Here is a 12796-nt window from a genome sequence, read left to right as displayed (position 1 = left end):
ATCAAAGAGAAAGGATTCAAGTGTGAGTTCCAAAATGACAGCCAGCGTTCTAAAGAGAAGTATTATAATTTCTAAGATTTCAGACTCTAAATATTCTCTCTCAATTTTTTAATATTTGTAATTGCTATACAAACTTTTAAATAACTCAGGTACAATATAGTACTATTTTAATTATAGTAAAGTTAGTAACTGGTACAGCTAGTGCCTTACTTTTTATCTTGGCTATTCTCTCTCCTGCTAAGCAGCCAGAAACAGCCAAAATCGTGCCACAGGGAGAGTCTGGCAAGGACACTGCCGCCATGGCCAAGTCAGGCTCCACTGGCCCCACTTCCAGTGCCCTCCGTCTGCAGCTGCCCCACAACCAAAATGCACTCGGACCGCCTGTGTCTCTGGGTCATTTGTCCAGGCTTCAAGTCCCAGGCACGATGATCTGATTGACCAAGTTGAGGTCACCCACCCTGTTCTCACAGCCAAGGGTTAGGAGAACGAGAACAAGCCCTTTGGGCTGTCAGGGAGACTGCCTGTCACAAAATGGTGGGCGCCCCGAACACAGCAAGGGGATTCCTGAGCCCAGGGCCACCCCCCCATGACAAAAGTCCAACTCCAGACCTGGAGTGATGGATACAACTGCAGGTAGGTCAGAAGATGTGTAAAATCCCACATTTTCTTTTCAAAGTTCACGTTACGCTGACAGTTCTTGGCTTCTTATCTCCCCGAGCTGCTTCTTGGTAATTAGCCAATACATAAATTTTGCCACCTCCACCACTGTTTAAAAGAGAGCCATTCTTTCTCAAGCCACTTAGAACTTGTATTTACCACAATGTAAGGCCATTTTCCTTTACCTGGAGCCAATTGTAAATTAACATTTAAAAATTCCTGAGTAGAAACAATCCAAATGTCCATCAGCTAATGAATTGATAAAATGTGGTCCAGCCATAAAATGGAGTGTTATTTAGTCAGAAAGGAATGAAGACGTGCTGCACCATGAACCTTGAAACACACTAAGCGAAAGAATCCAGTCCCATATGACCACATACATATTTATGATTCTATTTACATGGGATAACCAGAATAGGCAAATCCATTAATTAGTAATATCATGTAATATGTAATATACCAGGTCTTATTTTACTATATAAGACTGGGTCTTATATTAATTTTTGCTCCAAAAGACGTATTAGAGCTGGTTGTCCGGCTAGGTCTTATTTTCGGGGAAACAGTACTTGCTTTTAGTTTTCCATCTGGGAGGAAACAACTTGGACAATACAAATTCCTGGAGTCCACTGAAGCAATGTATTGAGGCTCAAAGAGACCTGTTGTTTTGGTTTGCTAGGGATGCTGTAACAAAATACCAGACTGAGTGGCTTAAACAACAAAGAACAGAACACAGCAGGGTCCCTGAACCTCAGCATTACTGACATTCTGGGCCACATGATTCTTTGGGGGGCTGGGGGGGCTGTCCTGTGCATTGTAGGATGTTGAGCTGCATCCCTGGTCTCTACCCACTAGATGCCAGTAACAATCCCCTATTGTAACAATCAAAAATGTCTCCCCCATTTTACATCCTCACCAATAGTGCAGTTTCCAATTTCTCCCTGTCCTTGCTATCACTTATTTTCCCTTTTTTTTTTAATAGTAATCATCCTGGTGGATGTGATGTGATATCTCATTGTGGTTTTAATTTGCATTTCCCTAATGAGTTAGTGATATTGCACATCTTTTCATATACTTGTTGGCCATTTGTATGTCTTCTCTGGAGAAACGTCTATTCAATTCCTTTGCCAATTTTTTAACTCATTGATCATTTTACTATCTATAGATTTTTTTCCCAGAATGTCTTAAAGTTGGTATCATACAACATGTAGCTTTTTCAGATTGGCTTCTTTCACTTAGCAATACGCATTTAAGATTCAATTATTTTTTATTACTGAATAATATTTCATTGTATGGATATACCACAGTTTAATCTATTCACTTATTTTTAGTTTCAGGTGCACAAACATATTGATTAGACATTTACCCCCCTCACAAAGTGATAACCCCAAGTCTGCTACCCACCTGACTCCATACATAGCCGTTACAATACAATTGACTATTTCCTATGCCGTGCTTTACATCCATGATTATATATATATTTTTAAATTATAGTTGACATTTAGTATTATTTTATGTTAGTTTCAGGTTTTATTCATTTATTAAAAGACATCTTGATTGCTTCCAATTTTTGGCAAAAATTTTTTAGAAATTAAAAATGACTCACATTTAACATGCAGAAAAGTTGCAAGAACACACATTCCAAATAACCTTTACCCAGATTTCCCAATTAACATTTCCTTCCATGCAGTTTGCTGTTTCCTGTCTCTTGCCCCCTTGCTCTGTACATGCATTTATTTCTAAATCATTGGAGAATAATATGCAGACATCATATCCCTTTATCCATAAATATTTCAATGTGTATTTTCTCAGAACTAAGACAAAACTAAACACTCCCTGTGGACATCCCCCAGAGCTGATAAACCTTAGCTGTCAAGGAAAAGAATAGAAATCATGTGATTTTTTAAAATTTCGTTTAATACAAGAATGTGACTTAAGAAGGGCCTCTTCAAAAAGCTTAGGTAACAAACTGGATGCATATGCTCATTTCCTGTGCTCTTCTACTGAGAATAGCTTGGGCCAAATGATACAGTATCTTCCTCACCCAGACCTGGAGGTGTGTCTGGACAAGCCTTAAGGTGAAAGGGTCATTCAGAGGCATCCCCAGGTGATGGGCTTTTTGAACAGAAGCACCCATCTCATTACGAAGCTGTCTTTGGAGTTAGATTTGCCTTAAAACCAATTCTCTCTGTAAAACATCTTGGATGGTCCTCTAGCAAATAGGGTTATGTGACGGTTTTGATGTATTTAGAGTTTTGTTGCTAAAACCTTTGACAGTTGGACAGCAGTTAAGAGGAAGTAAACCCTCCTTGTTCTGTTTTTTCTTTATCAAAACATTTTGACTGACTACAGTTAACAATACCGTATCATATACTTGAAATTTGCTAAAAGAGTAGATTGTGTCTTCCCTGAAAAAATAGTAACTACAGAGATGCTGGGTATGTTAATTAGCTTGATTGTGGTGATTATTTCACAATGTATGTGTATATCAAATTATCAAGTTGCATACCTTAAATATATACAATTTTTATTTGTCAGTTATACTTCAATAAAGCTGGAAACAAATTTTGAAGGGTCAGAAAAGCAGGGAGTAGTTGTGCTGTAAGTGATTTCAATAAACATACTGGGTAAACGTAATATGGGCTGGAAACAATTCAAATTTTGATTCCCAGGCAGCTGATGTGCATTTGTTTTCCCAAACGGTAGCCTGCAATTAGAGGGAGGTATATACATTATTCATAATTTCAAGGAACAGAAGGTGCTATAGACCAGTACCAGTCAAATGTAGATATTTCAGGCTCAAGTGACAATAAATCATCACATTAATTCAACGCCAAAAATGAAAATTAGACATCCTGTGTCGGGGAGGGCATTTTACCATTAGCAAACACGCACAAACTCTGTGTGTGGCCCTTACTGACCACCTCAGGACAGTTCAAAAACTGGTTAACCTGCTTGGGGAGAAGGAAAAGGGAAAAATACCCAAGTGACTGTGAATCTTCTCTTTTCCATGGCACCTTTCCCTTATAATTTAGAGTGGTGTTGTACTATGTAAGTTAATCTACCACCTTCTTTCTTTTAAAGCTGACATTCTCTACATCAAACTGTTCCTTGATCAAAAAGAGTAAAAAATGAATTCGATGTCACTCAGAGAGGAAAGCATTTTCATGGTGGTTCTAAAGGCTGTAGCTCCAGAAGATACATTTGCAAACGTCATTGGACAATATTCAGTTTTAGGATCCAGACTGAATCATAAATCAATCTTCAAGGAAGTGTGATTTTTTGGTTACTATGACAACACAATTTATTGGGAAAAAATCAACTTCTTTGCAGTTATCACAGAACCAGCACAACAAAACAAAAACACAAAACACGGATTAAAACAGAGACCTCATTTGCTTCAGTCAAGGTGTGAAATTACATCTGAGAGTACAAAGAGAAAAGTGGTTGCTTTTGTAGTGCCACACTTTTTGCAGTAGCGCAGTAAATATCTAATATAATGATAGTCAGGAAATTTGGGTTTTTTTTAAATTTATTTTTATTTTATTAAATTTATTGGGGTGACAATTGTTAGTAAAATTACATAGATTTCAGGTGTGCAATTCTGTATCACATCATCTATAAATTACATTGTGTGTTCACCACCCAGAGTCAGTTCTCCTTCCATCACCATATATTTGATCCCCCTTACCCTCATCTCCCACCCCCCAACCCCCTTAAGGAAATTTGGGTTTTTTGTAACTGTCAATAATATCATCTATTTTCTATCCATTCAGCAACATAATTTAGTAAAGGTTTTGGTGTGCAAACTAAATTCTTGCAAATAGTGTTATGTGACAGTTGTCTCTATGAGAAAATTTGTTTCAAAATGCTCAACAATATTGTGAGTGCACAGACTCATGAAAAAGATGCTCTAAACCAGGAACTGTCACATACATCTAATCTAACACACTTTCATTTAAAAACCAGTCCTATGTGTAATAATATACTACATCCCAGCTGATAAACTTGAGGTAATAATTAGACTGTGGAAACGATAGACTGAGGTTCAAGTATGTTGATTTTAATCATGACATACCCTTAAAATGGTTAATATTATAATGAAAACTGAACACATTTTTAAGAATCTACAGTTAAGCAAGGTAACATAATCACATTAAAAATGCTAGTCAACCTGTGTGTTTGTTCTGACTCTAAATTTTTTTTTTTAACCACATCATATTATAACACTAGCATTGCTGACTGCAGACTATGTAGCCACCTTTTTAAAAGGAAAAGAACCATTATTTTAATATGGTGGTCTCTTTCTGCCCACAACTAAACTAAACAACAATGCTTTGGTTTATCATTCATTTGACCTGCTGACTTAAAAGTCTATGTATTGCTCTAAAGGACATCATTAGGACAATTGGTGAAACTGGAACACAAAACTGTATATTAAATAATATATCTATGTTAAATCTGCTGGTTTGGTAACAGTACTATGGTGTGTCCTTGTTTTGAGGAAATAAACACTGGAGTACTCTGGGGTAAAGAGACATAATATATGCAATTCTTTTAAATGATTGGGGGCGGGGGAACCTATATGAAGAAAGAGAGAACGGTAAAGCAAACGTGGCAACTCTTGGTAGCTCAATCAATACTAGAAACTGTCTAGCTCCACGTTTCTTATACATGAGAAAAATAATCCAAGTAGTTTAGCTAGTGTACACTCTGCAGCTGAAAGTGTTCTTTATAGGTACTCAATCGAATCCAATTCACCTCCTATATGTACAGAATCATATCATAATACTGACCCTCTGAAAAGAGAAATGGACTTACAGTTCTACTCCTAACTTTGCCATTTACCGACTACTAGCTTTGCCATTTAATCAAGTCACTAAACTACTCAGGATTAAAGTATACTTACTTATAAGATGCAAACATCAAAATGAAATTTGTGACGAGAGCTTTGTAAAATGCAAAACGGTATACAAGTATGAGTGGTTTTTAAACTGTATCGATGCTTTTTTCTTTTATGCTTTTTAAGGTGTCGACCAAAAAAGTTAACACTATTTTCTTTCACACAGTTCATTGTTTGCTTGTAAGAAAATTCCTCTGAATCAGAATTTAAACCTTTTTCTGTGCACCCAGAGAGAAGGTAAACTCAAGTTTTTTCCTTGTTTTTTAAAAAATTATCTCTCCGTAGTAAATCCCCATGACGGTGACTGAACTTAAAACCCGGAAACCCCTATTCTGATTTTATCCTCACCGCCTACCGACGCCTGGCTAAGCAGGGGTGCTCAGTAAGTACTTGCTAAATTAATGAAAGACGAGGTTTCTAGCCTGGGTTAGCTCGACCTTTCTGAGTTAGGTGGATCTTTCACGTCTCTGCGCCGGCATCCGCGTCTGCAGACTCGGAAAAGGTTGTTCAGGTCCTGTTTAGGGAAACGGGCTCGTCTTCCCCTCCCAAAAACAAGTTACTGAGGGCCGTCGCCCTCGGAACCACTAAGACTTCAAAGGTACCAACCTACACCCACCACACTCTGCAATAAGTCCTATACACGCCTCCGTTTCCGCCCTCAAGCTATTTTCACCTTCCCCGCCTCTCTCGTGGAAGGCGCAGGCGCAAGAGCGCGGAGGAGTCCAGTGCGCGTCGCACTTCCCGACAAACTACAGCCCCCACAATTCCAATCGACCGGACCACCTCCCTCTCGAGGTAGGGACGGAGGCGGAGCGGATCGCCCTGGGATGGGACGTGTCCTCCCGAAATGTCCTACCTGTGTCCTCTTGGGTAGAGTTCGTTTTAAGAGAGATTCTTGGGTCCACCGGTAAGGTACGATACCTGTTCCGATTAGGTATGACTCTGCCCTCCACCCCTCCCTCAAACCCCTCAGTGTAAAACGGCAGATGGTCTAGTCCAGCGAAGACACCTTTCGCTGCCCCGGAGGCGCCTGATGAGACGAGGGCGGGCCGCGCACGCATGCGCAGAGGCGCAGCATGGGGGCAGGAGCCGCTGAGCCCCTTTCCCGGCGTCTGTGGTGAGTAGGCCACCGGGCTGGGCGTGTGCCCCGTTGGGGCTCACCACTCCCCTGCAACAACCACGTTGGCACAATCACCACTGTCCCAACCGACTCTAAAAGCCGTTAACCCCAATTGTCCAGAATATTGGGGCCCCCAGGAGATGAGTTTTAGCGTTTACCGTTAAAATCACACAATTAAGCCATTTCCATCATTTCATTGCCATTATCTATGTACAAGTCTTTCTCCTCTAGCATGCGTGTTTAAAATACCAGCTAACATGTTGGGAGAGCTCACCTTTATCTTGGTTTTCTGGCATGTAGCAAAAAGCTCCTTCCAAACAAGGTATAGAGCTTAAAGTTTTTTGGATACTTGATTCTATTCAATTTAGCGTCGGATTAGGTACATACTTTGTCATGTCCTCTGTTTCACGTGCGTACACCTTTCTGTTTCATTTTGCTTACACCTTGCTGTGACTTGGTTATGTTGCTTAACGTTCTAGGCCGACATTCTCTCATAAAATGAAAAGATTAGATTAGATGGTCTCTAAGAACTTGCTTGCTCTAAAATTCTGTGGTTAGTGGGTAGAATCCAGATAATATCACAATATGTTAAAGCTAGACATTATCAACTTCCATTTCTCCACTAATATAAATGAAATAGAGCTATAAGAAGTTTGGCAACAGCTTTAGAAAGAACTGCCCCATATTGTACTTGTAATTTCTTCCGTACTGTTGAATATAGGAAATTAGTGGATAACACAACTTTCTTTGCCCTATATTTGTTGTCATTTTATAGATCGTTGCTAGGAAGAACTGAGTACAAAAATGAACACAATGTATGTGATGATGGCTCAAATCTTAAGATCGCATCTGATAAATGCTGCAATGATTCCTAATCGAGTGAAAGTGCTTCCATATCTTGGTGTAATTAGAAATAGGATGATATCAACTCATAAATCCAAAAAGAAGATGAGAGAATATTATAGGCGCCTGAATTTGGATGAAGGATGCTCCGCTGATGATGTCAGGGAATCTTTTCGTGAGCTTGCCAAGCAGTACCATCCGGACAGTGGTTCTACTACTGCTGATTCTGCAACATTTATAAAGATTGAAGAAGCTTATAGGATGGTGCTTTCCCATGTGATAGAACAAACAAATGCCAGACAGAATAAAGTTGAAGTAGCAGAAGAAGAAGAAGAAAAACTCAAATATAAAACACCCCAACACCGGCATTATTTAAGTTTTGAAGGTATTGGTTTTGGAACTCCAAGTCAACGAGAGAAACAATATAGGCAATTTAGAGCAGATCGTGCAACTGAGCAAGTGATGGAATATCAAAAGCAGAAAATACAAAGACAGTATTTTGCTGATAGTTTAACTGTTAAAGATGTAAGACAGAGTAAAGAACAAAAGATAACTAAAGCAATAGAGCGTTTAGTGGAGGATCTCATTCAGGAATCAATGGCAAAAGGAGACTTTGACAATCTCAGTGGGAAAGGAAAACCTCTAAAAAAATTTTCTGGCTGTTCATATATTGATCCTATGACCCACAACCTGAACAGAATATTGATAGATAATGGATACCAACCAGAATGGATTCTAATGCAAAAGGAAATAAAGGATACTATTGATGAACTCAGAAAGGCAATTTTAGTGTCAAGGAAAAAACTTGGGAATCCAATGACATCAACTGAACAGAAACAGTGGAGCCAAGTTTGTGAGCAGTTTCAAGAAAACATCAGAAAACTAAATAAGCGAATTAATGATTTTAATTTAATTGTTCCTCTCCTGACCAGGCAAAAAGTCCATTTTGATGCACAGAAAGAAATTGCCAAAGTCCAGGAAATATATGAGACCCTTATAAAAACAAAAGAAGTCACAGATAAAAACCCAAGTAACATTGATCAGGAAGAAGGGGAGAAAACACCTGGAGTCAAGACAGGTTTTTTCAACTGGATGAATATGTGGAAATTTATTAAAATGTGACCATTTCAATGTTCACACTACTGCCCCAAATTGTTTTTGGTTGTACTGACATCACACATAGAGGCTGAGATTTATGGCTGTAAAACAGGAGTTTGAGAACTGTGTGCCTGGGTGCTTTTCACAAAACTAATCACATCTGCAGTGATGTATTATATGAGTAAGAAAGCTATAAGAAACTGTCAGAGAAATGTTCAACCAGCTTTGCTCTGGGAATATAGCAAGAAAAGAAGAGAACTTACTTGTAAGACAACAATTGAATCCATTTCAGAGTTTAACTGTCAGTCAGGTAAAATGAGTTAGGACAGGGATTCTGACTGGGGATCATAACGAATATTCCAAACGTGCAGTTTTAAACTCTAGTAACTTAAAAACAGTTGCTGTTTGCCATGTTCAAACACAGGTACTTAGCAACAGTAACAAAAAAACTAAAAATGTGTTATCAAAAGTCACAAAACTAAACAAGTAAACCTCCAAATGATGTATGTTTTTTGCATGTTTTCTGCATTTATACACCTGAGGTTTTATTGAAGCCCAAAACTGTTCCAAGACTTTTGGGATACTCTATATGGGTGAAAATGTTAAGATAAGGGAATTAGCCTAAGAGAGGTACTCTTCTTTTTTTTTTGTAAGGGCCTTCTGTGTGTGTACTGGATTTAAAGAAAAAAAAAATCTGGGTTGTACTTTTTCCTGCCTAACTTCATGATCCATTGGCTGCACAAATCAATCAACCAAGCTAGATGATTTAGCTATTCTAGAAATAGACCCCAGTGCCCACTTTTAAAGAGTTTTGAGTGTATTTTCTGATCGTTCAAAGGTGGGGGAAAAAAATCCTTGGGCTCAATGGAAAGTTAAGATTTCACGTCTGGCTTCATATCTAACCAGAGAATGATTGAGTCTGAAGCTTCTCTCTGTGTCATGTATGGGACTCCCCAGAGGCTTTTTCAGCCATATGAAAATCTCAATTTACTGTCATCCTTTAGTAAACAAAGACACGATGTCCGAATTTTGTACCAATTTGCACCTTTGGCAAATGACAAGAGATTGACATTCATAAGATTGTTGTGTCCCATCCCCTTTCAGAAAATCTGAATTTTAGGTTTGTTAATTGCTTTAGCCACAGAATTAGGCAATTAGAAGGACATGGAGAGTGGTCAAAAGGAGCAGGTCTGTTCCTTATTTAATTCAGAGCGCTGTATTCTAGATGTGTTTCAGAAACATGGCACTTGCCACTTCTGTTTTGGAAAAACAGCTATTTTGTAAATTGTGATAGTCAAAACAAAGCTACAGCTTCAAAAGGAAATTTCAGGCCTTTTTACTTGGATGATGGGGCATTCTTTGGTATAATATGTGATTATTTTGTTGAATGAGTTAGAATTTGGCCTCTATAATGATAGTATTACTCTAAACAAAATTGTGAACAGTATGAATATAGCTTTATAATGAGAACTGAGTTCCAAAATATTTTAGAAGGCTATGATTCTGTCAATCTTGTTATTAAAAATGGGAATTCAATGTGTGATACCTAATTCCATTGCAGCAACATTTGTAAAGGAAACCATTTTCAATATTGGGTAATGGGTGGGAAGGCAAAGTTACCAGAAAACTGGTAAATCCTTAATTTCAGCACAAGACACTTTATGTTTGTAAATGTTGTCTATAGTAATAAAGTTAATTATTATTCAATGGTCCATTTTTACAAAAACAAATAATAACCATACTTTTGGATGACCACCTAAATAAATGTTTTTTAACCTTTTTGACTGATAATATCAAAACTGTAATATAGATTATTCTTGTTAAGAAGGCAAATTCGCCTGTATAAAAACAGATTCACTTATTTAAGTAACGAAACTCCAGGTCAGAAAAAAGATTTTGGCCAGTTTCTTGGAGTTTGTTGAATTGGAATCTGACACTTATCTCTCTTAGGAAGCAGCATTGACTTTTTTCTTGTAGTTTTTCACCTTCTAACTTTGTCAGCTTTTCAGATCTAGTAGTAATTTATTGAGATTTCTGAACTCAGAAGTACTGCCTTTCCTTTTCAACAATGGTCTGTTCATTCAACATACATTTACTGAAGTCCTGAAACAGAATCCACCATTCTACCATCTGGATTCTCAGAAATTAAGAATTGAGGGAGGCAGATGGACCCCTCATGTAATCCTCAGATACTCACTTTCCTTGGTGTTACTGCTGCCACCAGAACCCCAGCTCCAGGTTGGGGACACTGGGCTCCCTCTCTTGCTGTGACCGAAGGGCAGACCCACAAATGTGGTCATGATACCTCTTGCCCGCCTGAGACCAGACCAGAACACCAAATTACAACTTTCCTCAAGGCTCAGGGATGACCAGGGAAGGGATGACAGTCCCTAGGATGGGATAACCTGGCTTTTAGCCCTCTCCAGTTTGCTTCTGAGCCCAGGCCCCAGCCTGCTGTGGATGACAGAGCCCACCATTCTCTTACCTCTGGGGCAGCCCTCAAGTGCCCTAAGTATGCCCCCACTGCCCCAAATCCAGACTTAGGAAAGTAGGGTCTAAGCAATTTTCTTTCCTGCCAAGACCAATTTCAAAGGTCTGGCTTCCTCTTCAAGGACCCGTATCTTTCCTAAATGATTGATGTATGCCATTGTCCCCAGCCCCAAAAGTGATAGAGCCTACTGAAGGTCTCAACAGGACAGATACATCCAAATACACCCCAATAAGCTTACCATTATTACAAGAGAGACTTACTCAGTCATGGGGCAGGGTTCTTCCCAGTGCCCCTTGAGAACCTCCTGGCAAGGAGCATGTGGCCCAGTGGCGACTCAGCTTTGGCATTTACAGCTGGGCCTCTGCTTTCTGTGGTTTCCACCTCTGGGTGATCCTGATTCCGTGGCCTCGTCCTCTGAACTTCCCCATTCAGCCACAGTTTAAATCATAATTTGCCCAGTTGAGCCCTAAGATTCTTCGTGAGCTTTCCTTAAATGATGTAGTGGACAGCGGTTGTGCTTTTGCAGCCTCTCATCTTCCACATGGCATATACTGACGGTAGCACGTGTCATTCATCTGGGGAAGATGTGCTTCCTAGTACAGGAAGTCAGACATTTAAAGTTGGTCTTAGCAGGAGAGAAAATCCCTAATTTTCTTAAATATGCTCAGAAATGGGCTCTATCAACAAGACTTGTCCTTGGGAGACATGGGTTCAGAATGAGGCACTGAAGGAAATGGCTCTCTATGGAGAAGTTCCACTTAGCTGGTGCAGGAAGACAGTGGCTGCCAGGGGGAGCTCCTGGCACAGAAGTGGCATCAATGGCAGTGGCAGGGAAGTTCTGGCCACAGCAGCTTGGTGTGTGTTTCACCAGGTCAGTTCTTCAGTGTGGTTTTAGGCATTTTTCCTGGGAATAACCTTGAGCCACTTTCTCCAGCCCTCCCAAAAGTTCCAATGTCCTTTAATAAATCCCTTTTCTGCTTAATCCAGCGAGAGTGGGGACTGCTGTTTTGCAACTAAGAACTGTGACTGAGAGTTGAGATCAGGGGAATCTCATGGCTTTGGGATAAACAGGAACTATGCAGTGGATTGTAGTGCATGGGGCACGTGGACTCTGGTTCCGCTCTCAACTGTGCCACTTTGTAGGTGTGTGACCCTGGGCAAATTACCCAACTGCACTGATCTACAGAATGCTCGGGTGTAAATAGGAATAATGATCAGTGATTGTGAAGATTCAATGAGATGTGTGTAAAGAATCTGACACACGGTTACTGACACACAATGAGCACTCCATTCTAAGTATTAAATTATGTACGTTATTGTGCTAATATTATAATAAATAGAAGTTCTTATGATTTTTAAGATTTGTTGAAAAAGTTCCGTAGGTCTTATCTTGGGGGAGTGTTGATTTCAAAGCTGATCTTGTCAGTTTCAGTCTATGTCCCAAATTGACTGACACTGTCCTCTGTGGTGCGTTCAGCTAGCAGGGGGCTTTACATGAAATGTAGAAGCAGCCTGTCAAGAAAGACACATATCTTATGACTCCATTTTTATGAAAAGTCCAGGACAGGGGAATCTATTGAGATAGAAAATAGATTAGTGGTTGCCCAGGGCTGTAGAGTTTGGGAGGAAATGATGAGTGACTAATGGTTCCAGGGTGTCTGTTGGGGGTGATAAAAATGTTCTAGAA

At 39.5% G+C, this 12796-nt stretch overlaps 1 protein-coding gene across 2 annotated transcripts; it reads left to right on the top strand.

Annotated features, from left to right (window-relative positions):
* Window positions 1-6337: 6337 nt before the first annotated feature.
* Window positions 6338-11749, top strand: DNAJC28 (DnaJ heat shock protein family (Hsp40) member C28). 2 transcript variants are annotated; one of them, XM_033092473.1, is made up of 2 exons: window positions 6338-6469; window positions 7453-11749. In XM_033092473.1, the coding sequence occupies exon 2, from the start codon at window positions 7482-7484 to the stop codon at window positions 8640-8642; it is 1161 nt and encodes a 386-aa protein (XP_032948364.1). In that variant the 5' UTR covers window positions 6338-6469; window positions 7453-7481; the 3' UTR covers window positions 8643-11749. The 2 variants fall into 2 exon arrangements, with proteins under 2 accessions (XP_032948364.1, XP_032948357.1); XM_033092466.1 differs by having other exon boundaries at window positions 6356-6674.
* The last annotated feature ends 1047 nt before the right edge of the window (window positions 11750-12796 follow it).

The sequence above is a fragment of the Rhinolophus ferrumequinum genome, chromosome 2 (genome assembly GCF_004115265.2).
Source record: "Rhinolophus ferrumequinum isolate MPI-CBG mRhiFer1 chromosome 2, mRhiFer1_v1.p, whole genome shotgun sequence".
Classification (NCBI taxonomy): Eukaryota; Metazoa; Chordata; class Mammalia; order Chiroptera; family Rhinolophidae; genus Rhinolophus; species Rhinolophus ferrumequinum.
This window is presented reverse-complemented; position numbering and strand designations above follow the sequence as displayed.

Bases quoted from the DNA above. Each gene is read 5' to 3' on its own strand.
- DNAJC28 (XM_033092473.1), top strand. From the start codon at position 7,482: ATGAACACAATGTATGTGATGATGGCTCAAATCTTAAGATCGCATCTG.